Source organism: Bolinopsis microptera, chromosome 8, assembly GCF_026151205.1.
Source record: "Bolinopsis microptera isolate Bmic1 chromosome 8, MBARI_Bmic_1.0, whole genome shotgun sequence".
Classification (NCBI taxonomy): Eukaryota; Metazoa; Ctenophora; class Tentaculata; order Lobata; family Bolinopsidae; genus Bolinopsis; species Bolinopsis microptera.
The window spans coordinates 17,983,523-18,009,163 of record NC_087079.1 but is presented as its reverse complement, the minus strand read 5'-3'; the positions used below and the strand labels follow the sequence as shown (position 1 = coordinate 18,009,163).

Here is a 25,641-nt window from a genome sequence, read left to right as displayed (position 1 = left end):
TACAGTTAGCTCCCCCCCCCCCCACCACCACCACTCAATATTTCATGTAGTCCATACAGTTAGCTCCACCCCCCCCCCCACCACTCAATATTTCATGTAGTCCATACAGTTAGCTCCCCCCCCCCCCCCCACCACCACTCAATATATCATGTAGTCCATACAGTTAGCTCCCCCCCCCCCCCACCACTCAATATTTCATGTAGTCCATACAGTTAGCTCCCCCCCCACCACCACCACTCAATATATCATGTAGTCCATACAGTTAGCTCCCCCCCCCCCCCACCACCACTCAATATTTCATGTAGTCCATACAGTTAGCTCCCCCCCCCCCCCCCCCCCCCCCCCAACTCAATATTTCATGTAGTCCATACAGTTAGCTCCCCCCCCACCACTCAATATTTCATGTAGTCCATACAGTTAGCTCCCCCCCCCCCCACCACTCAATATTTCATGTAGTCCATACAGTTAGCTCCCCCCCCCCCTGCCTGCTGATGGAAATCAACGCATACAGGAAGCTGGAAGGTGAGTTATATAATATCTGAAGGAGAACGAAAGTTTTTATAAAGTTTTTGACATAGATCAACCAGATTATCACCAATATCTCCGATAAACATTCAATTATTCGTAATAATGAGTTGTTGAATTGTTAAATTTCAGAGCAGCAAGATCGGCAAGCAAGCGAGAGAATTTACAAAAGACTCTTCTCCAATATATCTCCTCCAGTATTGGTTCTTCCGAATGAGGTAATCCTAATAAAAGCTCTTATTCCCCAATTTCGGATCAATATTTAGTAACAAAATCATTTTTATTTTTCGCTTACGACGAAAAAGCATGGATATTTATTTGAATCGATAATTTCTAAAACAAAAGATTCCAGAGAAATCATTTAGTTTACGGTTACCTCTGTCTTCTCGAAAATGACGCGCTGCAATCAAAATATTGTATGTAATGATGATTAACTTAAGGGGGCAGGGGGGGGTCTTCATGGAAATTTTCTCAAAATCGACTTTTTAGTTGTTTCTGATAGAGGGGAGTGATATCTATCAGATGCTTTTAATCCGATAGAAAAATATTGTTCCTAGCCGAAATTATCGCCGGTAAAAGGTCAGCGCTTGTGTGTAATTGTATTGCGCGAGCGATTTTTGATCGCGTGCCCTGAAAATCGAGTCTAAAAATCTATCTTCTCCTACATTTTTTGAGCAATCACCCTCAAAGGATTGTCCAGGCAAAATTTTGAGATAGGCCTTTAAACATTTTTTATTCGATTTTAAAAATCTTGGACCTCGAAAAATCGTCAAAAAACCAGGTCCAAGATTTTCAAAATCGAATAAAAAATGTTTAAAGGCCTATCTCAAAATTTTGCCTGGACAATCTCTTCTAAATGATCCCTAGAACATATCCTGAAAGTTTGAGGGTGATTGCTCAAAAAATGTAGGAGAAGATAGATTTTAAGACTCGATTTTCAGGGCACGCGATCAAAAATCGCTCGCGCAATACAATTACACACAAGTGCTGACCTTCTACCGGCGATAATTTCTGCTAGGAGCAATATTTTTCTATCGGATTGAAAGCATCTGATAGATATCACTCCCATCTATCAGAAACAACTAAAAAGTCGATTTTGAGAAAATTTCCATGAAGACCCCCCCCCCTGCCCCCTTAAGAGCTTTTACCTTTTCAGAAAAAAAGAACCCCATTAAGGACACCAGAAACATAGCTAGATAGCCCTAGCCTACCGAGTATCAACAAAGTTTAAATGTAAGTTTGAACTTGATGCACAGATTAACCTTTAACTCTTTAACATTATCAATTTTAACGCCACTTTCTGTGATTCGTGAAAACCGTGAGAGATAAACCATGGAAACTTTTTTGACTGGGCTGAAGCCTGAATGCTTTTATGGCCTTTCGACCAGTTTGAAGATTTATATAAAATTGGCCAAAGAATAGGAACTTTAGGTCCTATAATTTGGACCCCCAAGTAGTGTCAAATTACTAAATAAATAAATATCGTTGTCTTTTGGCACCAATTAATTAGATTTCAATATTTCAGAGTATCTGCAAGACTCAAAAGATGACCATCTGCAAGTCACGTATCTTGTATCCTAGAAAGAGAGATTACAACATCCAAGAAGAAACCTAACATCCTAGAATGAACCTAACATCCCAGAAGGAACCTAACAACATCCTAGAAAGAACCTGCCATCCCAGAAGGAACCTAACATCCTAGAACGACCAAATATCCCAGAAGGAACCTAACAACATCCTAAAAAGAACCTGACATCCCAGAAGGAACCTAACATCCTAGAATGAACTAACATCCCAGAAGGAACCTAACAACATCCTAGAAAGAACCTGATATCCCAGAAGAAACCTAACAACATCCCAGAAGGAACTCAACATTACAGAAGACGCCTAACATCCCAGAAGGAACCTAACATCCCAGAAGAAGCCTAACATCCCAGAGGGAACCTAACAACAACCTAGAAGGAACTCAATATCCCAGAAGGAACCTTACATCCCAGAATGAACCTACAACATCCTAGAAGAAACCTAACAACATCCCAGAAGGAACCTAACAACATCCCATAAGGAACCTACAACATCCTCGAAGGAACCTAACAACATCCCAGAAGGAACCTTACATCCCAGAAGAAGCCTAACATCCCAGAAGGAACATAACAACATCCCAGAAGGTCCCCAACATCCAAGAAGGAACCTTACAACATCCCATAAGGAACCTACAACATCCTCGAAGGAACCTAACAACATCCCAGAAGGAACTCAACATCCTAGAAGGAACCTTACATCTTGGAATGAAACTAACAACATCCCAGAAGGAACTTTAAACACACGTATCCACTATCCACGAAAGGCAGGAAATAGAAAACTGTGAACACTAGCATTTAATAATAATTTAACGTATCAGAACGCCTTTCAGTGCATTCAATTTTATTAATTACAATGGTCCTAATTTTAAATATTTGAGTTGAGATTTGACAGTAAAGGCATGATCTAGTGATACAGCAATACCGTGCAACATGTTAATATGTCAACAAATTTAAGATTTTTAATATAATATAATAGATGGATTAGGATCAGAATACCGTTTTCAACTTTTATTTTAAAGTTCTTAGATTTTTCAAAAAGCTCAGATTTTCTCGAAATTCCTTTTTAAAATAATTTTTGACTTCATTTTGCTTTAACGTTTATGTTAAATAGGCTTTCGATCTGGATATTAAGCATCAGTTACATCAGTAAACATATTTCATTACTTTTTTAATTTAATTTTGATTAGTTTAATTAATGTTAACTAATTGCAGTTCATTTCGTGTTTTAAATTAGGAACAATGTTGTCTTATTTGACCTAACACTAAATAAAAGTGGTTCATAATTGTACACCTCAACTTTACAACTAAACAATTAATTAATAAATAACGCACCCATCTTATGTGAACGAAGGAGGTGTCATCAAACTTATCGAAGTGTAGCGAGGCTCCCCCGTCAATATCCTCCGGTTTACCCACAATCGTACTGGGGTCCTCTATATCCTGCAATTAACCATTAAGTTATTATCAAGTGATTAGGTTAATAAAACTATTACGAACAAACTGTATAATATATGTATATAGTAGTGTTTAAAGCGGGAGGGGGATTATTTAAAGCATATTATATAAGTGATACGAAAAGATTGTATTAGCAGGAGCTTTCAAAGTATTAAAAGTGTTTAAAGTATTAAAATAAGTACACTATTTAATACCTCACAAACTGCTCGCTAATGTATTCTCACCTCATTGCATGAGATTATGTTCTCAACATAGTCCAACATGAAGTCAGCCATGTGATACATAGGCTTCATAGTGAGATCATTGATAGCCTGGTCAGTGAGACCCAACGCTTCTCTTGTAGAGGTTGGCAGGGTCTGAAATAGTGAGATCATTGATAGCCTGGTCAGTGAGACCCAACGCTTCTCTTGTAGAGGTTGGCAGGGTCTGAAATAGTGAGATCATTGATAGCCTGGTCAGTGAGACCCAACGCTTCTCTTGTAGAGGTTGGCAGGGTCTGAAATAGTGAGATCATTTATAGCCTGGTCAGTGAGACCCAACACTTCTCTTGTAGAGGTTGGCAGGGTCTGAAATAGTGAGATCATTTATAGCCTGGTCAGTGAGACCCAACGCTTCTCTTGTAGAGGTTGGCAGGGTCTGAAATAGTGAGATCATTTATAGCCTGGTCAGTGAGACCCAACGCTTCTCTTGTAGAGGTTGGCAGGGTCTGAAATAGTGAGATCATTTATAGCCTGGTCAGTGAGACCCAACGCTTCTCTTGTAGAGGTTGGCAGGGTCTGAAATAGTGAGATCATTGATAGCCTGGTCAGTGAGACCCAACACTTCTCTTGTAGAGGTTGGCAGGGTCTGAAATAGTGAGATCATTGATAGCCTGGTCAGTGAGACCCAACACTTCTCTTGTAGAGGTTGGCAGGGTCTGAAATAGTGAGATCATTGATAGCCTGGTCAGTGAGACCCAACGCTTCTCTTGTAGAGGTTGGCAGGGTCTGAAATAGTGAGATCATTTATAGCCTGGTCAGTGAGACCCAACGCTTCTCTTGTAGAGGTTGGCAGGGTCTGAAATAGTGAGATCATTGATAGCCTGGTCAGTGAGACCCAACACTTCTCTTGTAGAGGTTGGCAGGGTCTGAAATAGTGAGATCATTGATAGCCTGGTCAGTGAGACCCAACACTTCTCTTGTAGAGGTTGGCAGGGTCTGAAATAGTGAGATCATTGATAGCCTGGTCAGTGAGACCCAACGCTTCTCTTGTAGAGGTTGGCAGGGTCTGAAATAGTGAGATCATTGATAGCCTGGTCAGTGAGACCCAACGCTTCTCTTGTAGAGGTTGGCAGGGTCTGAAATAGTGAGATCATTGATAGCCTGGTCAGTGAGACCCAACGCTTCTCTTGTAGAGGTTGGCAGGGTCTGAAATAGTGAGATCATTGATAGCCTGGTCAGTGAGACCCAACACTTCTCTTGTAGAGGTTGGCAGGGTCTGAAATAGTGAGATCATTGATAGCCTGGTCAGTGAGACCCAACACTTCTCTTGTAGAGGTTGGCAGGGTCTGAAATAGTGAGATCATTGATAGCCTGGTCAGTGAGACCCAACACTTCTCTTGTAGAGGTTGGCAGGGTCTGAAATAGTGAGATCATTGATAGCCTGGTCAGTGAGACCCAACGCTTCTCTTGTAGAGGTTGGCAGGGTCTGAAATAGTGAGATCATTGATAGCCTGGTCAGTGAGACCCAACACTTCTCTTGTAGAGGTTGGCAGGGTCTGAAATAGTGAGATCATTGATAGCCTGGTCAGTGAGACCCAACGCTTCTCTTGTAGAGGTTGGCAGGGTCTGAAATAGTGAGATCATTGATAGCCTGGTCAGTGAGACCCAACGCTTCTCTTGTAGAGGTTGGCAGGGTCTGAAATAGTGAGATCATTGATAGCCTGGTCAGTGAGACCCAACGCTTCTCTTGTAGAGGTTGGCAGGGTCTGAAATAGTGAGATCATTGATAGCCTGGTCAGTGAGACCCAACGCTTCTCTTGTAGAGGTTGGCAGGGTCTGAAATAGTGAGATCATTGATAGCCTGGTCAGTGAGACCCAACGCTTCTCTTGTAGAGGTTGGCAGGGTCTGAAATATTGAGATCATTGATAGCCTGGTCAGTGAGACCCAACGCTTCTCTTGTAGAGGTTGGCAGGGTCTGAAATAGTGAGATCATTGATAGCCTGGTCAGTGAGACCCAACACTTCTCTTGTAGAGGTTGGCAGGGTCTGAAATAGTGAGATCATTGATAGCCTGGTCAGTGAGACCCAACGCTTCTCTTGTAGAGGTTGGCAGGGTCTGAAATAGTGAGATCATTGATAGCCTGGTCAGTGAGACCCAACGCTTCTCTTGTAGAGGTTGGCAGGGTCTGAAATAGTGAGATCATTGATAGCCTGGTCAGTGAGACCCAACGCTTCTCTTGTAGAGGTTGGCAGGGTCTGAAATAGTGAGATCATTGATAGCCTGGTCAGTGAGACCCAACGCTTCTCTTGTAGAGGTTGGCAGGGTCTGAAATAGTGAGATCATTGATAGCCTGGTCAGTGAGACCCAACGCTTCTCTTGTAGAGGTTGGCAGGGTCTGAAATAGTGAGATCATTGATAGCCTGGTCAGTGAGACCCAACGCTTCTCTTGTAGAGGTTGGCAGGGTCTGAAATATTGAGATCATTGATTGCCTGGTCAGTGAGACCCAACGCTTCTCTTGTAGAGGTTGGCAGGGTCTGAAATAGTGAGATCATTGATAGCCTGGTCAGTGAGACCCAACGCTTCTCTTGTAGAGGTTGGCAGGGTCTGAAATAGTGAGATCATTGATAGCCTGGTCAGTGAGACCCAACGCTTCTCTTGTAGAGGTTGGCAGGGTCTGAAACGTTTTATAGAAATTACATACAATTATTCTACGACAATGTTCAAAAAGAATCACAATCATAGTAATTAGTAATCAATCATAAACCATGCACTAACTATGTGTTGTCCAATAATTAGCTACGCTTTAATAACACCAGCGAACATACTAAAGGGCTCAAAATATCCCTTAATCTATCCAAATCGGTCAAATCATCACAGAGTCTATTATCTGTATTTTAATGCCATACTGTCTACATAACTTAACACAATCCATTTTCGTAATCACTGCAAAACTATTAAAAATAAAATCACCTTCATCTTCATGTGAAGGTCCATGACAATTCTCCACAGCTGAGAAGCAATGTTCTGAAGCAACCCCCAATGTGCGCCCCGGTGAGCTAACACCAGAGCCTGGGTCAGACTTACAAAGGTCTGCACTAGGTAACTGCTGTAACTCATCTTTATCTCTTTTGCTTTGTCGCTTGAGAGACAGTACTTGCTTTGTCTGAAACGCCTTGTTCGTCCAGTTCAGATCAGATTAAATAATATCTTACAAAATAACAGGATCGTATTAGATAGTAGGTGGTCATAGTACCATGTCCAGTTCAGAACAGATTTAGTTATATCTTACAAATTTACTAGCATGGTATTAGGTATTAAGCAATAACTTACAAGGGTGATATTAGGTAATATACATACTAAGACTATCATGTACAGTTCAGATCAAATGTTATCAATGAAGATTTAAACAAAAATAACATTATCAATAGAATTAGAATGTGAAATTGTGAATCCTACCCACCATATTCACTACTATACAATATAAATTTATCACTAATGGGTCACTAATTTATATTATACCTTGAGGTAACAGAGCTGACACTCCCCTTCTTGCTCATCAGAGCTGTCAGGTTAGTTTTCTCCCTTTCCAGTGAGGGTGAAACGTTCACGTGACCCTGCAGTGAGATATGTTACTATGGCAACACTAACTCACGTGACCCTGCATTAAGATGTGTTACTATGGCAACACTAACTCACGTGACCCTGCATTGAGATGTGTTACTATGGCAACACTAACTCACGTGACCCTGCATTGAGATATGTTACAATGGTAACACGGACCTTTACTGATAGTTGAAATTCGACATATGACGTCATCTAGCGTCATCTAGCGTCATCTAGCGTGAAATATCGCCAGATGATGATAGATGACGCTATATGACGCTAGATGACGCTAGATGTCGTCCCTAGAATTTTTATGAAAATAGCGCTATCTGTCGCCTGGCGTCAGTGCTGCGTGCTTAGCGTCATCTAGCGTCATCTAGCGTCATCTAGCGTCATATAGCGTCATATAGCGTCATATAGCGCTAGATAGCGCTAGATAGCGCTAGATAGCGCTAGATAGCGACATTCGAAAGGTGTCGTGCACTTAGCGACAATGTCGCTAATTGGCGTCATCTAGCGTCATCTAGCGTCATCTAGCGTCATCTATCATCATCTGGCGATATTTCACGCTAGATGACGCTAGATGACGCTAGATGACGTCATATGTCGAATTTCAACTATCAGTAAAGGTCCGGTAACACTCACTGACTACCATATAAGGCCAGGTAATGTTATCATAGCTCCACACCTCACAGTTACTTCAAAAATATCAATTATATGATTGACCCACTCAAAAGAGCGAAAACAGATAGACCAAACCAACTATATTTACCTCAATTCTCTAGTCTTTTCAGACGCAGAATCTTCTACACTCTCTGACTTCTTCTGATGTCTGGGACTTACGACCCCAGATGTAGCTTTCAACGACGTTTTAAGGGCCCAACGTTCAGCTGTTCATCAGGGTTAAACTGGGCAGGGTCTTTCAGCCAGCTGCCAGTTGTCACTCCAGGTCTTGTTGTAGCGATTAAGCCAGATAGTGTAGGAACCTTTCAGGGACACCACCGCTGTTGTGTTAAGTGCCCTCTTCTTCTTTGCCCGGGTGATGTTAAGGAAGTTGAAAATTCGGGGTAATGTGTGGTGGTAGAATCCACGACATCCAACTTCTACTGTAAAGAGATATCCTTCCCAGCCTGCGGTCTCGATCTCCACCATTAGCTCTTCGTATCTCTTCTCTTTCCGGGATCTCTGGTCCTCAAAGTTCTCCTCGTTTCCACAGGTCAGCTCTACCAGGATGACTTTCCTGAGTGTGTTAGAGTATATTACCACATCAGGTCTGAGAGCTGTGTTGACAATATGTTGGGGGAATTGTCTTGTCCTTTCGTCCTCATCAAACACTAGTTTCCAGTCGTTACCTTCCTCTAGAAGATGAGGTTCTTCTGTAAGCCGTACTTCGGGTTTCCTGTAGGTTCCTTTTCCGGATACGAACTTCCTCCACTCTCTCTTTACTTCTGTCTTTGGGGTAGCACTGTTTATCTCCCTCAGCTTCTCTGCAATTGGTTGCACGATTACCCTGAGCACCTGATCATGTCTCCAATTATACCTTCCTTGTTTAAGCGACACTGGGCAACACGTTAGAATGTGCTTTAGGTTGCACTGCTGACGCCCACAAAGGGGACAGTTGTTCGTGGAGCTGTAGTTCCAAAGCTGGAGGTTGCTAGGTGTACTTGCAACGTCGTGGATGGCATTTAGGTGGAACTTTGTCAGCTCGGGGCTCAAGGTATACAGCAGGCTTTGCCAGCCAGTGTCTAGCTGCATGGTGTTCTCCCAGGTTAGAAACTTTCCTTGGACTCTCTTATCGTAGAGAGTTTGAAGGAGCTCCTCTTCTTTCAGAGACTTAATTATCTCCACTAGTTGCTCCTTTTTGTTCTTCTTCCTCCTCTGATCACCGAATCCAATACCGGCTCCTTCCCTGGTCTGCACGTAGCCAATCAGTTCTTTGAAGTAGAGGTCTCTCTCCCTATTAGTCAGCTCCTTGGTGTAGTCCCATCTCTTCTTGTCTCTGTTGGTGTTTTCTCTGTACTCGAAAATCTCCCTCACTTTGGGGTCAACCGATGTCTTCAGCATATAGGCCTTGGACACCTGTAGACATTTGTACAGGTTGGAGATCTGCTTTAACGATAGTCCAAAGTGGTCTTTTGATCTGTACAGCACACTATTCGATATGGAAGTAGTAACTCCAAGCCATTTCTTCAAGTATCTGGTACAAAGAGCCTCTAGTGTCTGGATGAATGATACTGGGAGGTTGTATATCATAATATTCCACTGTACTTTGCTAGTTAGCATGTGGTTGTAGATCCAGCACTTGCTTGGTCCAGAGAGCTCCGCCATGTCTACTTTTTCCAGCTGGCCTGAAAGTTGAGTGGTGATTAGCTCTCTCGTCTCATCTTGGCCCAGGTTGACGTAAATCCAGTGACCAAGGAACTTTATCGGTGTGTCACCAAGGTACGCTACTTTCTCGTTTGCAATGATGATCTCAGGGTCAAACGATCTGTAGGTATTGTCCACTACCTTCATTCCGAGAGCAATACACTTGCTGGGTTTAGCTCTCATCGTCCTTGTCCATGCTAAGAATTCCTCCATTTGCCCGACCAGCCTCTTCATTTTGTCGAGTCTGTCAGACAGCAGGGTGAGATCATCTGCAAAAGCTCTGTTTGTAGTTGGCTCAGAGCTGAACGACGGCTTGTATCCCATTGTTCTGTCGACCTGAAGTAAATCCAAGAGTAGGTTGAATGCTATTAAGAATAGCACGACAGAAAGCGGGTCCCCTTGAAACAACCCGATTAGGTAGTAGAACCACTCACTCTTCCACTTCTTCGTCTTCACCCGTACTACCAGTTCGTCGTAGTACTTGACAATATATTGGACCACTTCTTCTGGGAACTTGTAGTGCCGAAGCGCAAACACTATCAGCTCATGAGGTACTCTCCCATAAGCATTCATAAGATCCACCCATACTGCATACACCTGTCTTCTCTTGCTCTTTGCATCCCGCAGTTCCTCCATGAGCGCTTGTGTGTGTTCTATGCATCCTGGCATCTTGCGCAGGAAGCCTTTTTGCACAGAGGTATCGATGTACTTATTGGTGGTCATGTAGTCGAGCATTTTATCAGCTAGCATACCCATTGCCACTTTCCCACTGGTGTTAGTCATAGTGATGTTCCTAAACTTGCCAGGGTCACTAAGGTCCGTGGTCTTGGGAAGTAGGATGCTTTCTCCAATTCTCCACTGCAAGGGGACACTGTTTGATAACCAGAGTTTACTAATACACGCATACAATAGTTCTCTCAGCCTGGCACACCTTTTGTAAACTATGTATGGCACTCCGTTGGGCCCTGGTGAAGATCCATTGCGTCGTGTTTTGATCTTCTTTTCAAACTCTTCGTAAGTAGGTACTGTGCACACAAAGGGGTACACTGGGTCTTTGGCATCTGGTATTCCTGCCATCTTTTCGAAGACATAACATCTATCTCGGTCCATGTATTCCTTGGGGTAGTATCTGTCAGCCTCTTCCTTGCCGAAGGTAGGCTCTCCCGAGATCTTCTCATCAAGGAGTCTTTTACTGTAGTCATAGGGGTTCCTCCTGAAGCGTTGGGTCTCCTTCTTCTTTTCTTTCTTTTTCCTCTTCTTCAACTGTTCACGCCTAGACTTGTTGTGGATTCTCACTAGTCTCCAGTACTGCGCTCTTACTGCTTTGGCACCACCAGAAGTGACTCCGCCCTCTCTCACAGCCTCTCTATACTCGCGTGCTGTGTCCTTCTTCTTTTTCCTGAGGGTCTTGGTGACTGGTCCTTCCTTATTGGGCTTATCAAGGTATGGTTTCCGTTCTTCCTGTCCATATCTGTCAGCCAAGTACTCGTAGATAGTAAGTTCCATAGTCTTTAGCTCTTTCTCTGGGTCTTTACCCTTCACGATTATAAAACATAAGTATCACAAAATGGTATGAGAATGAAAGAATAAACTGCAAAACGAAAGTAGTATAAGATTTACTAATTGACCTCGCGCAGAATATCCTCAATAGGATCCTCACTATTGTTCATCATGCTCCCAACGTCCCCCACCACGAACATGTTGCTAGGCAACAAGTCGTACTCTCCGCCTGGGAGGCTACTGTTACACAACTGTGACTTTGAACATTCTGAAGGTCACCACCGTCAGTTTTAACAGAATTTATTCTAACTTGTTTTTCCAAGTTCATAATTGTTAGCATATCACAGAAACGGTAACGAATACGATATGATATTACATCGATTCCATCGGATCGCTTAAGTAAAGTTTGCTTGAGTAAAGTTTGCTTGAGTAAAGTTTGCATTAGTAAAGTTTGCATAAGTAAAGTTTGCATCAGTAAAGTTTGCTTAAGTAAAGTTTGCTTAAGTAAAGTTTGCATCAGTAAAGTTTGCATCAGTAAAGTTTGCTTAAGTAAAGTTTGCATCAGTAAAGTTTGCTTAAGTAAAGTTTGCATCAGTAAAGTTTGCTTAAGTAAAGTTTGCATCAGTAAATTTTGCATCAGTAAAGTTTGCTTGAGTAAAGTTTGCTTGAGTAAAGTTTGCATCAGTAAAGTTTGCTTAAGTAAAGTTTGCATCAGTAAATTTTGCATCAGTAAAGTTTGCATCAGTAAAGTTTGCTTGAGTAAAGTTTGCTTGAGTAAAGTTTGCATCAGTAAAGTTTGCTTAAGTAAAGTTTGCATCAGTAAATTTTGCATCAGTAAAGTTCGCTTAAGTAAAGTTTGCATCAGTAAAGTTTGCCTAAGTATTTAAGTTTGCTTAAGTAAGTTCGATAAAGTATAATGATAAAGCCACCACAGTACCATGGCTAAAATCAGCTGCATCATTAAAAGACTTGACTCTGACGTCCATCTTATCTTTGAATTGTTGGTAACAGGACGCGGCAAGTATCACGTTTAACTGAAAAGTAGCTCTATCAGACGAACTTAATAAAATATCACATAATTATTTGAATCTGTATTTGAATTGAGAACACGAACAGAAGGTTGCAAAGACTTAAATTTATGACCTCAAGGTCTAATACTTCCATTAGACAGCACTATAAAGTTACAATTTCATGGTCAAGCTTCAGCAGCAAACCTGGGCTCTCCAGGGCATCTCCTCGTGGGTAATAAGACGTAGTCTCTGTATTCTACAGGATCTTCTCCAGGTATCTGGCAGGATGGCTCTGAGTAGCTCTGCAGCCTGGGTAGTCATCATGTTAACACATGGTTACAGCATTATTATGTATTTGCAGCCTGGGTAGTCATCATGTTAACACATGGTCACAGCATTATTATGTATTTGTATTGAAGTAATATAATAACAAAATCTCTAAAATTTCTGGATTATTTACTTTTTACCAAGTTACTACCGGTAAGTTTCTTATATAAATCAGACTTAAGTTCAATACACTATTGATATAGTGAAAAGTTTATAAAAACAAAAGTCTAAAGACTAAGGGTATAAATTTTCTAAGAAACAAATTTGTTTAAGAGTGTATAAGTTTTCATGAAACGTTACGCAAACGTTACGGAACTTGGTTAAAATATAAAAATCCAGAGCAAGAAGCTCAAAACATGCATAATATAAGGTCTACAATCTAGACTTGAGAGTCATGCTGGAAGAGAAGAGAACTAGAGTAACATACCTTATATGGTAGTGTCACTATGGTAACACTACCATATAAGGTAATGTTAACGAGATAAGAGCACTGCACTAGAGTAACATACCTGCATTTTATTCTCATCCGGCTGACCCAGAAGTTTAAATGGCTTGATCTAAAATTATATATCAAATAAATTACATCCTTCTCACCGATATATCGAGTTTTATCGGTGCATTCCTATTCAAAATGTTAAAGGCTTAACTTGCACAGCGATCAGCAAATAAATTAGAGAAAGTAAGCATCATATTGAAAAATATTGAAAATTGAAAAATAAATAAAATTCGAATAGTATCAATTGACAAGTTTACTGGATGGCTAAAATGTTCACTAATGCGTTACTCACCCCTTCCTTTTTGGACATATTTTTGACGCCAGGGGTTTTGTTATCATTCTTCTTTGCAAGAGCAGCATCAGATCCTTTAGCCATCACAGTCTGTTTCAGCATCTGGATATTATCAATGTATCATACAGCAAGTAAACATAATATATCAAAGTCCTGTTCATTTACCGAAAAAAGAAAAATGCCAATCATAAACACAGCCATTAATTCAAAAAGTAAATGAAAACCTCGAGATTATAAACACAGCCATTAACTCAAAAAGTAAATGAAAACCTCGAAATTCTTAGCAGTAAAAAGTAAATGAAAACCTCGAGATTCTTAGCAGTAAAAAGTAAATGAAAACCTCGAGATTCTTAGCCGGTTTAACGTCTTTATTAAGAGCCTTCTGAGCAATGAGAAGGTCGTTACGTCGTGTTAACCAGGCCACAGCCTCACTGCACCAGTCCACTACTAGGTCGGGTCTACTCTCTAGCAGGGCCTTCTCCAGCACACGAACATACAGCTCCAGGAACCGGGAGCGGCGTCTGAACTTGTACACTGAGGGGGATTAGAGACTGGAGAGATGGAGATAAGAGGTCTAGGTGGAGGTGAGATATCAGATAAGATAAACAAGGGATATAGGAGGATAAGATGGAAGAAAGATAAGTGATCTATAAAAGAAAAGGAGATACCAGAAGTACAGTAGAAAAGGAGATACCAGAAGAACAGTCGAAAAGGAGATACCAGAAGTACAGTAGAAAAGGAGATACCAGAAGTACAGTAGAAAAGGAGATACCAGAAGTACAGTAGAAAAGGAGATACCAGAAGTACAGTAGAAAAGGAGATACCAGAAGTACAGTAGAAAAGGAGATACCAGAAGTACAGTAGAAAAGGAGATACCAGAAGTACAGTAGAAAAGGAGATACCAGAAGTACAGTAGAAAAGGAGATACCAGAAGTACAGTAGAAAAGGAGATACCAGAAGTACAGTAGAAAAGGAGATACCAGAAGTACAGTAGAAAAAGAGATACCGGAAGTACAGTAGAAAAGGAGATACCAGAAGTACAGTAGCAAAGGAGATACCAGAAGTACAGTAGAAAAGGAGATACCAGAAGTACAGTAGAAAAGGAGATACCAGAAGTACAGTAGAAAAGGAGATACCAGAAGTACAGTAGAAAAGGAGATACCAGAAGTAAAGTAGAAAAGGAGATACCAGAAGTACAGTAGAAAAGGAGATACCAGAAGTACAGTAGAAAAGGAGATACCAGAAGTACAGTAGAAAAGGAGATACCAGAAGTACAGTAGAAAAGGAGATACCAGAAGTACAGTAGAAAAGGAGATACCAGAAGTACAGTAGAAAAGGAGATACCAGAAGTACAGTAGAAAAGGAGATACCAGAAGTACAGTAGAAAAGGAGATACCAGAAGTACAGTACGCAGCCCAGCAATTCGTTAAATCAAACCTTCCTTTTGAGCTTGATGACTGGACAAGTTAGCGACAGCAGTGTAGAGCAAGTTAAAGTCCTCCTGTCCGGTAAAGTCCGGATCTCCGCTGCTGTTAGTGGGGTAGATTGCACTGTGACGCAGCACGTGCGCTTCAAACGCTTTAACTGTGTCACTCTTCAGGATCGGCGCACCTCCTGGGTCCTGGATCATGTCTTTCAGGTTCCCTTTCTTTTCTTTTCTGATTAGATGTGGTGGTCAAGTTGTGTTGTTATTCAGGTAACTTTTTAAGTTTAATAAGCCATTGGGTCAACAAATAAACAGAAATAAACAACTAATAAAAAAGTTATATTCCTTCTTTGATACCCCCCCCCCCCCTAAACTGATAAACAAAAACTTACAGCTATCCCACGTGACCACTAATGTGACCACTATGTGACCAGTGACCACTATGTGACCACTAATGTGACCATTGACCACTAATGTGACTACTTACCCTGTGTTATCAGTTCTCTTAACAGGTTTCTTCTTGTTATTAGGAGTGATAGCGTGAGACTGTTCACTCAGTTCATCATACAAACAATCAAACTGGGTGAGTAGCTCGTGCCCATTCTCACTTATTAGAGCCGCTCCCTCTAACTCTCCCCATTGGTGCAGCGTCTGGGTGGCATGTGGAGTTAATTAACTAATTAGCTAATTAACTAATCGACAAATTATTAACTTGGAAGGCTCAAGAGTCATGATGAACACAGATTATTATCGAAATATCAATACAATTTCCGGCCACTAAATTCAGCCATAATCATTCGAATTCATTGAAAAAATAAACAAAATATCAATTATCAGCCAATTAAGTAATTAACCTTGCTGAGATAGAAAGTGATGACTCCTGTCATGTGTTGTATGTTTCCAGCGTGTTTCTTCTGTTTTACAACCCCAGGAAGCTCTGTCAAAGCAGCGTGACAATACAGCAGTACCTTATCAGAGGAAACAAGTTATTTTCAATTATCAATTGTTAATATTGTTGAATTGATAATTTCAATTTGATAGACTATGATTTGATTTTCAATTATGAAAGGTAAGTTCATGACTAGGAGTTGTAAAATATCATACTATATTATCATGTTTGCTATTCAAATTATCAGAGGACACAGCACAAGTTATTACGATCCAAATAAAATCTTAAACTGGAAGATTCTGAGCTTGCAAGATAGTAAGTTTTACATCATCAATTTGATCGAACTTTTTGTAACAGTCCTAACCTTAAGTGCAGGATAACACATGATGTTATGTTGAATATTTACAGTCCTAACCTTAAGTGCAGGATAACACATGATGTTATGATGAATAAGGGGAGCAAGTAGACCGTACGTCTGGATAATGGCTTGGGTTCCTAGCTGAGTGTCGTTAATACGGCCTGACAGCTCTATTGCTACCAGCAGCTTCTCACACAGGCCCAGCCTTGCTAGCTGAAATGTTGTTGTGATGAAAGAAGATGCATCGTATCTGTAGTGGATCAATTTTATTAAAGTGATGATAACGCATATAATTGGTATTACAACTTTACAATATATAATATTAGTATTACAATCTCCCACCTGTTTAGTCTTGAAAGGACCCTGATCACACGTGACATTACAAAACAGGGCTCCCTCTCTGATAGCAATATCCACTGAAACCAGGATACTCTCAATCAGGTGCCGGATCAGGGTGATAGAGGATCCGTTTATATGCTTCATGTTGAGTCTGGGATAGTTACATCTAACACAACGTTAATTACAGGGTAACTTATTAACACAACGTTAATTACAGGGTTACTAATTAACACAACGTTGATTGCAGGGTTACTAATTAACACAACTTTGATTACAGGGTTACTAATTAACACAACTTTAATTACAGGGTTACTAATTAACACAACGTTGATTGCAGGGTTACTAATTAACACAACTTTGATTACAGGGTTACTAATTAACACAACTTTAATTACAGGGTTACTAATTAACACAACTTTAATTACAAGTTTACTAATTAAACAACGTTAATTACAGGGTTACTAATTAATCTTTAATGGCAATTTAATTGCGGTAATGTATCTCTTTTTGCAGACCTACCACTTGTGTTTATAATGTTGGATTATTACCCGATATTACGAGACTTAGGACGGATCACTAACACAAATAAAAACAGCACAAACAAAAGTATATTTCATTAAACGTTGTTACAGTACTTTTTAACTCAGTACATTGAAAAGGTTTCAAAGTACAAAACGTGCAGTTACGTGGGCATGTTGATGTCGGTTTTAGAGGAGGTGTGGGGAAGAACAAAGAAGTTCCAGAGTAGAGAGCAAGCTTCCGTTGCTACGGCTAGTGCTCCTTGCTTGTGACAGATCTGGGGAGTTGCAGTGGAATATTATTCATCGATAGTTTTAATAATATAAATAGAATTGGACTGCAATAAGAAGAAGTAATAAGGCAAGCACCCTGCTCCCACCAAAATACAAGGTAGCGTATAAATAAAATCATTTACACAATACAAATCAAGTAAGTGCTAGACAGACTTAAAGTAAAACAGCCTCCTCACTATAAAAGTACACTCTCCAAAACCCCACCTGAATGAGATGCCCACAAGCAGTAAGATGGCTGAACTGAGGAGAGGCCAGTATAGCTCACCTGAATGAGATGCCCACAAGCAGTAAGATGGCTGAACTGAGGAGAGGCCAGTATAGCTCACCTGGATGAGATGCCCACAAGCAGTAAGATGGCTGAAGGGAGGAGAGGCCAGTATAGCCCACCTGAATGAGATGCCCACAAGCAGTAAGATGGCTGAACGGGGGAGAGGCCAGTATAGCTCACCTGAATGAGATGCCCACAAGCAGTAAGATGGCTGAACGGGGGAGAGGCCAGTATAGCCCACCTGAATGAGATGCCCACAAGCAGTAAGATGGCTGAACGGAGGAGAGGCCAGTATAGCTCACCTGAATGAGATGCCCACAAGCAGTAAGATGGCTGAACGGAGGAGAGGCCAGTATAGCTCACCTGAATGAGATGCCCACAAGCAGTAAGATGGCTGAACGGAGGAGAGGCCAGTATAGCTCACCTGAATGAGATGCCCACAAGCAGTAAGATGGCTGAACGGAGGAGAGGCCAGTATAGCTCACCTGAATGAGATGCTCACAAGCAGTAAGATGGCTGAACGGGGGAGAGGCCAGTATAGCCCACCTGAATGAGATGCTCACAAGCAGTAAGATGGCTGAACGGAGGAGAGGCCAGTATAGCTCACCTGAATGAGATGCCCACAAGCAGTAAGATGGCTGAACGGGGGAGAGGCCAGTATAACTCACCTGAATGAGATGCCCACAAGCAGTAAGATGGCTGAACGGAGGAGAGGCCAGTATAGCTCACCTGAATGAGATGCCCACAAGCAGTAAGATGGCTGAACGGAGGAGAGGCCAGTATAGCTCACCTGAATGAGATGCCCACAAGCAGTAAGATGGCTGAACGGGGGAGAGGCCAGTATAGCTCACCTGAATGAGATGCCCACAAGCAGTAAGATGGCTGAAAGGAGGAGAAGCCAGTATAGCTCACCTGAATGAGATGCCCACAAGCAGTAAGATGGCTGAAAGGAGGAGAAGCCAGTATAGGTTTGCTACTATGCCCGATACTCCCAGCTATCAGCTTGCCATGCTCGTCAAAAGCAGCCACAGCAAACTGGTATTTCTCGTAGGGAGTGAGGTTAGAGACAGTCAGTTCGTTTCCCTCTACTGCTGCTACCTCCATTGCTAGTCCTGGGTACAGCTTGTCGTTCATTCGCACTTTTATGTTGCTCCCAGAGGAGGACCTCCCGTATAGTCTGTACCACTTTACCTGGGTTATGTACATTTTCATTATGGTTATATTTAGTAAATTAAACTAGATCTGATTAATTATGAATATCGGAGATAATTAGGCACTTGATTATTTTGATCATAATATAATATGGGGACTCTACCTTGACCCCTTTAGGAGCTGTATAAGGAGCAGGTTTGAATGTCATGGTAGTGCTAGTTCTAGAGGTTAGTATTGGAGGGTTAGGGACTGATCCTTGTTGTTCAGTTCCTTGAAGCGAGGTGTCTAGCCTGAAAAGAGGAGGTGAAGATAATTCGTACATATTAAGTGAGGTGTCTAGCCTGAAAAGAGGAGGTGAAGATAATTCGTACATATTAAGTGAGGTGTCTAGCCTGAAAAGAGGAGGTGAAGATAATTCGTACATATTAAGTGAGGTGTGTAGCCTGAAAAGAGGAGGTGAAGATAATTCGTATATATTAAGCGAGGTGTGTAGCCTGAAAAGAGGAGGTGAAGATAATTCGTACATATTAAGTGAGGTGTCTAGCCTGAAAAGAGGAGGTGAAGATAATTCGTACATATTAAGTGAGGTGTCTAGCCTGAAAAGAGGAGGTGAAGATAATTCGAACATATTAAGCGAGGTGTGTAGCCTGAAAAGAGGAGGTGAAGATAATTCGTACATATTAAGTGAGGTGTCTAGCCTGAAAAGAGGAGGTGAAGATAATTCGTACATATTAAGTGAGGTGTCTAGCCTGAAAAGAGGAGGTGAAGATAATTCGTACATATTAAGTGAGGTGTCTAGCCTGAAAAGAGGAGGTGAAGATAATTCGTACATATTAAGTGAGGTGTGTAGCCTGAAAAGAGGAGGTGAAGATAATTCGTACATATTAAGTGAGGTGTCTAGCCTGAAAAGAGGAGGTGAAGATAATTCGTACATATTAAGTGACGTGTCTAGCCTGAAAAGAGGAGGTGAAGATAATTCGTACATATTAAGTGAGGTGTCTAGCCTGAAAAGAGGAGGTGAAGATAATTCGTACATATTAAGTGAGGTGTCTAGCCTGAAAAGAGGAGGTGAAGATAATTCGTACATATTAAGTGAGGTGTGTAGCCTGAAAAGAGGAGGTGAAGATAATTCGTACATATTAAGTGAGGTGTCTAGCCTGAAAAGAGGAGGTGAAGATAATTCGTACATATTAAGTGAGGTGTCTAGCCTGAAAAGAGGAGGTGAAGATAATTCGAACATACTCAAATAAGGTAGTAATTAGAGGAGACACTTTAATAATAATAAGGTAGTAATTAGAGGAGACACTTTTGAGAGGTGAAGATGTTCTAAGTTGTGTGATTACGGCTACACTTGACAGTAAAACATGTTCTATGTAATTAAAAATGTTTTGATCGACGCATTAAAGTTTAAAACTAAAATATCGTACAACAAACTAAATAATGTTTGGTAAAAATCTCACCGTTTTTCTTCAGACCAAGACTTGAGCAGAAGATCGTAGCTGTCCCGTAGGTGTTTCTCAGCTGCTTTTGTTTCAATGGTAGCTAACTGCATCCGAGTTATTGCAAGGAAGAGCGTATTTTTTTTACACCACTCTACTACCTATTATAATTAACCAATTAACACTGATAATTGGTACGTGAAGTAAGTAAATGGGTTATAAATAGAATACAGAATTCAGAATGCTATGTAAAATTATAATTAAACAGTTACAGCTCACGTCTGAGCCAATGAATTAATCGACTGAAAAGAGAAAAAAATCGCTCAATTTTAAGAGGCAAATCTAAAGAGTTTCTAGCAATGAAAAAACAATTAATATATTAGTTAAAAGTAGTTAAAAATAAGAAAGTAAAAACTAAAGCTTACTTTAGATTCGCTTTTCTCTGCTTTGTGAAGTTGCTGTTGTAATCGTAGATTTACTGCTAACATTTCAAGTTGGAGATCAGCTACTGTTATATTGTGTGCCACGTCTCCTAAAGTGGGAAAATATAAGTACATTATATTACACTTTGCAATAAGGTTCAAGCTGGGGGGAACCATTGTTGTAATGCTCCCTAACACTAATAGACACGTGACAGTGATTCTAGGATCTGATTGATAAATTACCTATGGTTTACCTCTCAACAAGTATCCACATTTATAATTCATACCGTTGTTTAAAATATGAAATAACTAAAGTGTTCCTGACGAACCTTCAGTTTTCCTGCTGAGCGAAGGATCCACAACCAGCATGAGCGGGTCACAGGTAGCAGTGAGCGCAATCTCCTTGACATTTCGCACCTCCTCCAGCGCTGACACGCTGTTACGCAGTGTTGTTAGCGCGTTTGTTAGAGTGGTTTGGACCTTTGATAGTTTGTCGGGACCCTGTTAGTTGAACGGTCATAAAGTTGAACTGTTGAACTAAGTTGAACTATGAATATCGGTGTATCTACTATCTCTGGTTGTCAATATCTTACGCTATATCTCATAGAACCTTGTTGGGGTATACCACTTGAAAGCAAACTCAACATGGAAATCAATGTGTTACAACAATTTCCTGAGCTACAAACAAAACTTTATTTTCTTTATTAATTATCTATTTAATAAAATATATTCTTAGTCCTTACAGAACGATGCCCGAATAATGATGTCTTCATATTCTTGGCATGAGCTTCAAGTAAGAGTGCTGATTTAAGCGCAATCTCCCCCGGCAACAGAGGGTCTATATTGTAGAGGTTTAACCACAGGGACAGTTCGTTACAATCAGCCATCAGCTCCATCAGCTCTGAGATGTTCTCAGCTACCAAGTATTGTTTCACCTGAGAGTTATTTATTCGTACAATCATAATATTCATGTTCCTGTTTAGTTCGTGATATCGAATTTTAAGATTTTCAGAGTTTAGCCTTATAGGGGCACTTGATAATAAAGATAATAAAGATAATAAAGATAATAAAGATAATAAAGATAATAAAGATAATAAAGATAATAAAGATAATAAAGATAATAAAGATAATAAAGATAATAAAGATAATAAAGATAATAAAGATAATAAAGATAATAAAGATAATAAAGATAATAAAGATAATAAAGATAATAAAGATAATAAAGATAATAAAGATAATAAAGATAATAAAGATAATAAAGATAATAAAGATAATAAAGATAATAAAGATAATAAAGATAATAAAGATAATAAAGATAATAAAGATAATAAAGATAATAAAGATAATAAAGATAATAAAGATAATAAAGATAATAAAGATAATAAAGATAATAAAGATAATAAAGATAATAAAGATAATAAAGATAATAAAGATAATAAAGATAATAAAGATAATAAAGATAATAAAGATAATAAAGATATTAAAGATAATAAAGATAATAAAGATAGCAACAGTGCTTTAACACGAGTAATCTTACAGTAGAAGGAGACACTAGGCGGGAGAAGTGATCCTTGAGACTGTGAAGGATCAACAAGACGGCGTCAACCAACATATCCCCTTGCTCCTTCACAAACATCTCCGCACAGTCACTAGCTTTAATATTGCACAACACTGAGCTCAGGTTTATCAAGGTGAACAGATCATCTTTTTGGTCGCCCCAAACTGATTTGCGTCTTGGTGTGGCACTAGCACGCTCTGCTTGAGTACTTAAACACTGGTTCAAACTGAAGAATACATGTGGTGAATCGTGAGAATTGCGTAGTTTTGTTTATTTAATAATGATCATTGTAAATTGCTATAATATATACTGTACAGCAATAGTATATGTAAGATAGTATACTGTATATACCCTGCATAATAGTATGATAAATTTGGTAATAATATGCAATTTATCAAGATAATAATTTTGCGTTTAATACCAATAATACCTGTCTAAAGTAGGTGGAGTGCAATGTCCATCCAACATATTATCTACAAAACAGGTGCTTGGCCGAGTGTCTTTCCTCAACACATTTGAAACACTTTTCATTGCATCTAGCAGCATGATTGTCTCCTTAGTGAAAAGATGGTCAACTGTTTCTTCTTCCACCGCCTGAGGAATTTAATTACATCATGCTACATTTAATAAAATATATAACTTAAGTAGAAATAATCAAAGACTACAATGAATATCAAATACAATCTGGTTTCGGTGACCTAGTGTGACGATAACAGTGCCACATTATAAAATACCTCAATTAATGGGACGAGATAACAGTGCCACATTATAAAATACCTCAATTAGTGGGACGAGATAAAAGTGTCACATTATAAAATACTTCAATTAGTGGGACGAAATAACAGTGCCACATTATAAAATACCTCAATTAATGGGACGAGATAACAGTGCCACATTATAAAATACCTCAAATAGTGGGACGAGATAACAGTGCCACATTATAAAATACCTCAATTAATGGGACGAGATGAGAAACAGCCAAGGTATAATAATCCCAGTACTCGTAATTGAAAGCCAGCCTGATGTACTTTAACACTGCACTCATAGACAGTTCGTTACTTCCTACTCTAGCTAGCTGGACTAGGCTTGTTCGTGGAAAGGATTCGCAACGGGAGATCAACTCGTACCCGGCTAGAAGGAAATAGCTGTTAGATTACAGCAAGAGTTTTTATCTCAATTAGTTTTAACAAAATCTCATCTAAATACCATGCTTGTTGAATGGTATTATTAATTGAAGTTAATTATATAACGCGGAACTCCGTGAATGTTGATAATCGAAGTCAGGTGCCATTTTAAAGTGTTCTGTTAAATCATACACAACTGTCAATTAGGATAAAGGTAAAATTTCATAGAATAATAATTTTAAAATCAGAACGGAATGAAAATATTGATAACTATCTAAAAAGATGAGAAATAAAACTTACCGAGTATAAGTTCACCCCATACATCCATAAGAGCATCTCCCCCCTCGGTGGTGTCGAGTTTTGGGGGAGTATACATACACGTTCTCCTACACGGGTCTGACAAAGCCTCTAGAATAGCTAGAAACTGTGAAGAACTACCTTCAAACATATCCATGACCAGCTTTTCAGAAGCGGTTCGAGGAAATGGTAACAACTGCAGCTCTTTCAGGTTCTGTCTTGTTTTTGGCCGGTGTATGATCTTCTTTGGGCGCCTTGATTCAAATACAACTCTTTTGAAGATTATTGCAGAGAGTTTAACTGTGACCTCTCGAAAAATAGCTTCGGATTCCGGAGTGGGTTCTGACATGCTTTGCTCTTCAATTTTTGCCAGTTGATGAACTTTTTGAAGGCATCGTCTGGCAAAGACTTCAGCAGCATGTGGTTGATTTAAATCTACATAGCTTTGGCACACAGCAGAGTACAAGGAACCTCTCCAAGACAGAAATTTGAGAGTCATCAGAGGAATGACACTCTCCATGCAGACACAGCACCAAACTAGATACTGGAGAGTTTTAGCAGTGTAGCCACAGTCCACAAGCCATTGACTGATTTTGTAGATGTGAACAGTTCCATTGAAAACTAGCCAACAATGTCGCTCATGAGGGATGAGGTGCTGGGTAAGCTTCCTAAAGTCATCCAGAACCTCCAGAAGATCAGCCACTGTCTTCTCTGCATTCATGTGAGGGTCTATTATTTCCAAATTCTTTAATGTACATAATCCATTTCCAAAAATAGCCTGACTTGTTTCTTTGACTCTCTGCTCATCTTGAAATCCGGTAGGAAAATATATAGATGAATAATCATCTGTGACTGCACTATCTCTCAGCAGACGCAGGTAATAATCATAACAGTGCTGCTTTGCCACATTGTATTCTTTCACCTTGAGGAGATAATCTCCTGTGTTAATGAGTTGGGTCAAGAAGTAATCTTTTGGAAGCTTGAGGCTGTAGCTATTCCAGAGGCTAAACAGTGTGTTTGAAAGCCTAGCAGGGCTCTCATCATTGGAACTGGGTTCATCTACTGGACCACCGGCTGAGATAAAATAAAGCTCAGCTTCCTTTGATATTCTATCAACATAACCTGAATTAATAGTGAAATACAGTATTTTTTAAACATAGGCAAAAGTAGTTATTTTGCTAGTACCATAAAAAGTAATAAAGCTAGGAAATGACCTTCAGGTTGCGATTTGCAGTAAGAGATGCTGAAGAGAGTCGGCAGGAAAGATTTAAATCTACTGGACTGTTTTGAAGCTTCACCTTGCATTGAAAAAAAGTATACATTCATAAACTGACACTTACCAATGAACCTTTTTAACTCCTGTACAAAGGCAATCTGTATCGGGTCAATCTTATTTATCTTCTTAGTGTTGAACTCACTGTTTGTGTCAGAGGTAAACTTCGAAAGAGTACCTTGACGTGTCTTAGACATGAAGCTCCTAAATATACAAGGTGAGTCAAACCAAATGTTTGCAGTTTAAAAAGCCAAAATTTCTGAGACAAATGAAGTGATCAATCCATTTTTGCATATTTATAACTATGAAATGAAATATGTGCTTGTATACCGCCCATATCAGTTAAGGGGGCCGGGGGGGGGGGGTCTTCATCAAAATTCTCTCGAAATTGACTTTTTAGTTGTTTCTGATAGAGGGGAGTGATATCTATCAGCTGCTTTTGGTCCCATGGAAAAATATTGTTCCTAGCCAAAATTATTGCTGGTCAAAGGTCAGCGCTTATATGTGTAATTGTATTGCGCGAGTGATTTTCAATCGCGCGCCCTTAAAATCGAGTCTAAAAATCTATCTTCTCCTACATTTTTTGAGCAATCACCCTGAAACTTTCAGGATATGTTCTAAGGACCATTTAGAAGAGATTGTCAGGCCAGAATTTTGAGATAGGCCTTAGAAAATTTTATTCGATTTAAAAAATCTTGGACCTGAAAAAATCGCTAAAAAACGAGGTCCAAGATTTTTTAAATTGAATAAAATTTTCTAAGGCCTATCTCAAAATTCTGGCCTGACAATCTCTTCTAAATGGTCCTTAGAACATATCCTGAAAGTTTCAGGGTGATTGCTCAAAAAATGTAGGAGAAGATAGATTTTTAGACTCGATTTTAAGGGCGAGCGATTGAAAATCACTCGCGCAATACAATTATACAT

General features: G+C 39.9%; 2 protein-coding genes across 2 annotated transcripts in view; both read right to left on the bottom strand.

Moving 5' to 3' along the window:
• The window catches only part of LOC134820221 (cilia- and flagella-associated protein 54-like), a gene marked incomplete at its 3' end in the record, with an annotated part of 59,550 nt that extends 42,112 nt beyond the window's left edge, over positions 1-17,438 (bottom strand). The window contains 25 exon segments of the mRNA XM_063830443.1: positions 3,441-3,548; positions 3,788-3,919; positions 4,034-4,129; positions 4,314-4,409; positions 4,594-4,689; positions 4,804-4,899; positions 5,014-5,109; positions 5,224-5,319; positions 5,504-5,599; positions 5,714-5,809; positions 6,736-6,928; positions 7,285-7,379; positions 11,364-11,464; positions 12,173-12,269; positions 12,450-12,554; positions 13,082-13,129; positions 13,361-13,462; positions 13,701-13,894; positions 14,798-15,018; positions 15,274-15,437; positions 15,641-15,754; positions 16,091-16,246; positions 16,376-16,538; positions 17,059-17,168; positions 17,389-17,438. Of these exon segments, the coding sequence (XP_063686513.1) occupies positions 3,441-3,548; positions 3,788-3,919; positions 4,034-4,129; positions 4,314-4,409; positions 4,594-4,689; positions 4,804-4,899; positions 5,014-5,109; positions 5,224-5,319; positions 5,504-5,599; positions 5,714-5,809; positions 6,736-6,928; positions 7,285-7,379; positions 11,364-11,464; positions 12,173-12,269; positions 12,450-12,554; positions 13,082-13,129; positions 13,361-13,462; positions 13,701-13,894; positions 14,798-15,018; positions 15,274-15,437; positions 15,641-15,754; positions 16,091-16,246; positions 16,376-16,538; positions 17,059-17,066 (2,769 nt within the window).
• A 495-nt stretch (positions 17,439-17,933) lies between these two features.
• LOC134820220 (cilia- and flagella-associated protein 54-like) lies at positions 17,934-24,917 on the bottom strand. The gene is made up of 13 exons (XM_063830442.1): positions 24,785-24,917; positions 23,448-24,566; positions 22,973-23,154; positions 22,454-22,617; positions 22,003-22,249; positions 21,209-21,400; positions 20,795-20,966; positions 20,469-20,575; positions 20,065-20,204; positions 18,768-18,894; positions 18,365-18,643; positions 18,121-18,242; positions 17,934-17,937 (listed from the first exon to the last, which is right to left on the bottom strand). The coding sequence occupies exons 1-13, from the start codon at positions 24,912-24,914 to the stop codon at positions 17,934-17,936; spliced, it is 2,985 nt and encodes a 994-aa protein (XP_063686512.1). The 5' UTR covers positions 24,915-24,917.
• Between the last annotated feature and the right edge of the window lie 724 nt (positions 24,918-25,641).

Bases quoted from the DNA above. Each gene is read 5' to 3' on its own strand.
- LOC134820220 (XM_063830442.1), bottom strand. From the start codon at position 24,914: ATGTCTAAGACACGTCAAGGTACTCTTTCGAAGTTTACCTCTGACACA. The intron at 22,618-22,972 runs GTATTTTATAAT...TAAATTCCTCAG, and splicing joins ATCTCGTCCCATTAATTGAG to GCGGTGGAAGAAGAAACAGT. The intron at 20,576-20,794 runs GTTCGTCAGGAA...TTCCCACTTTAG, and splicing joins GCTCAGCAGGAAAACTGAAG to GAGACGTGGCACACAATATA.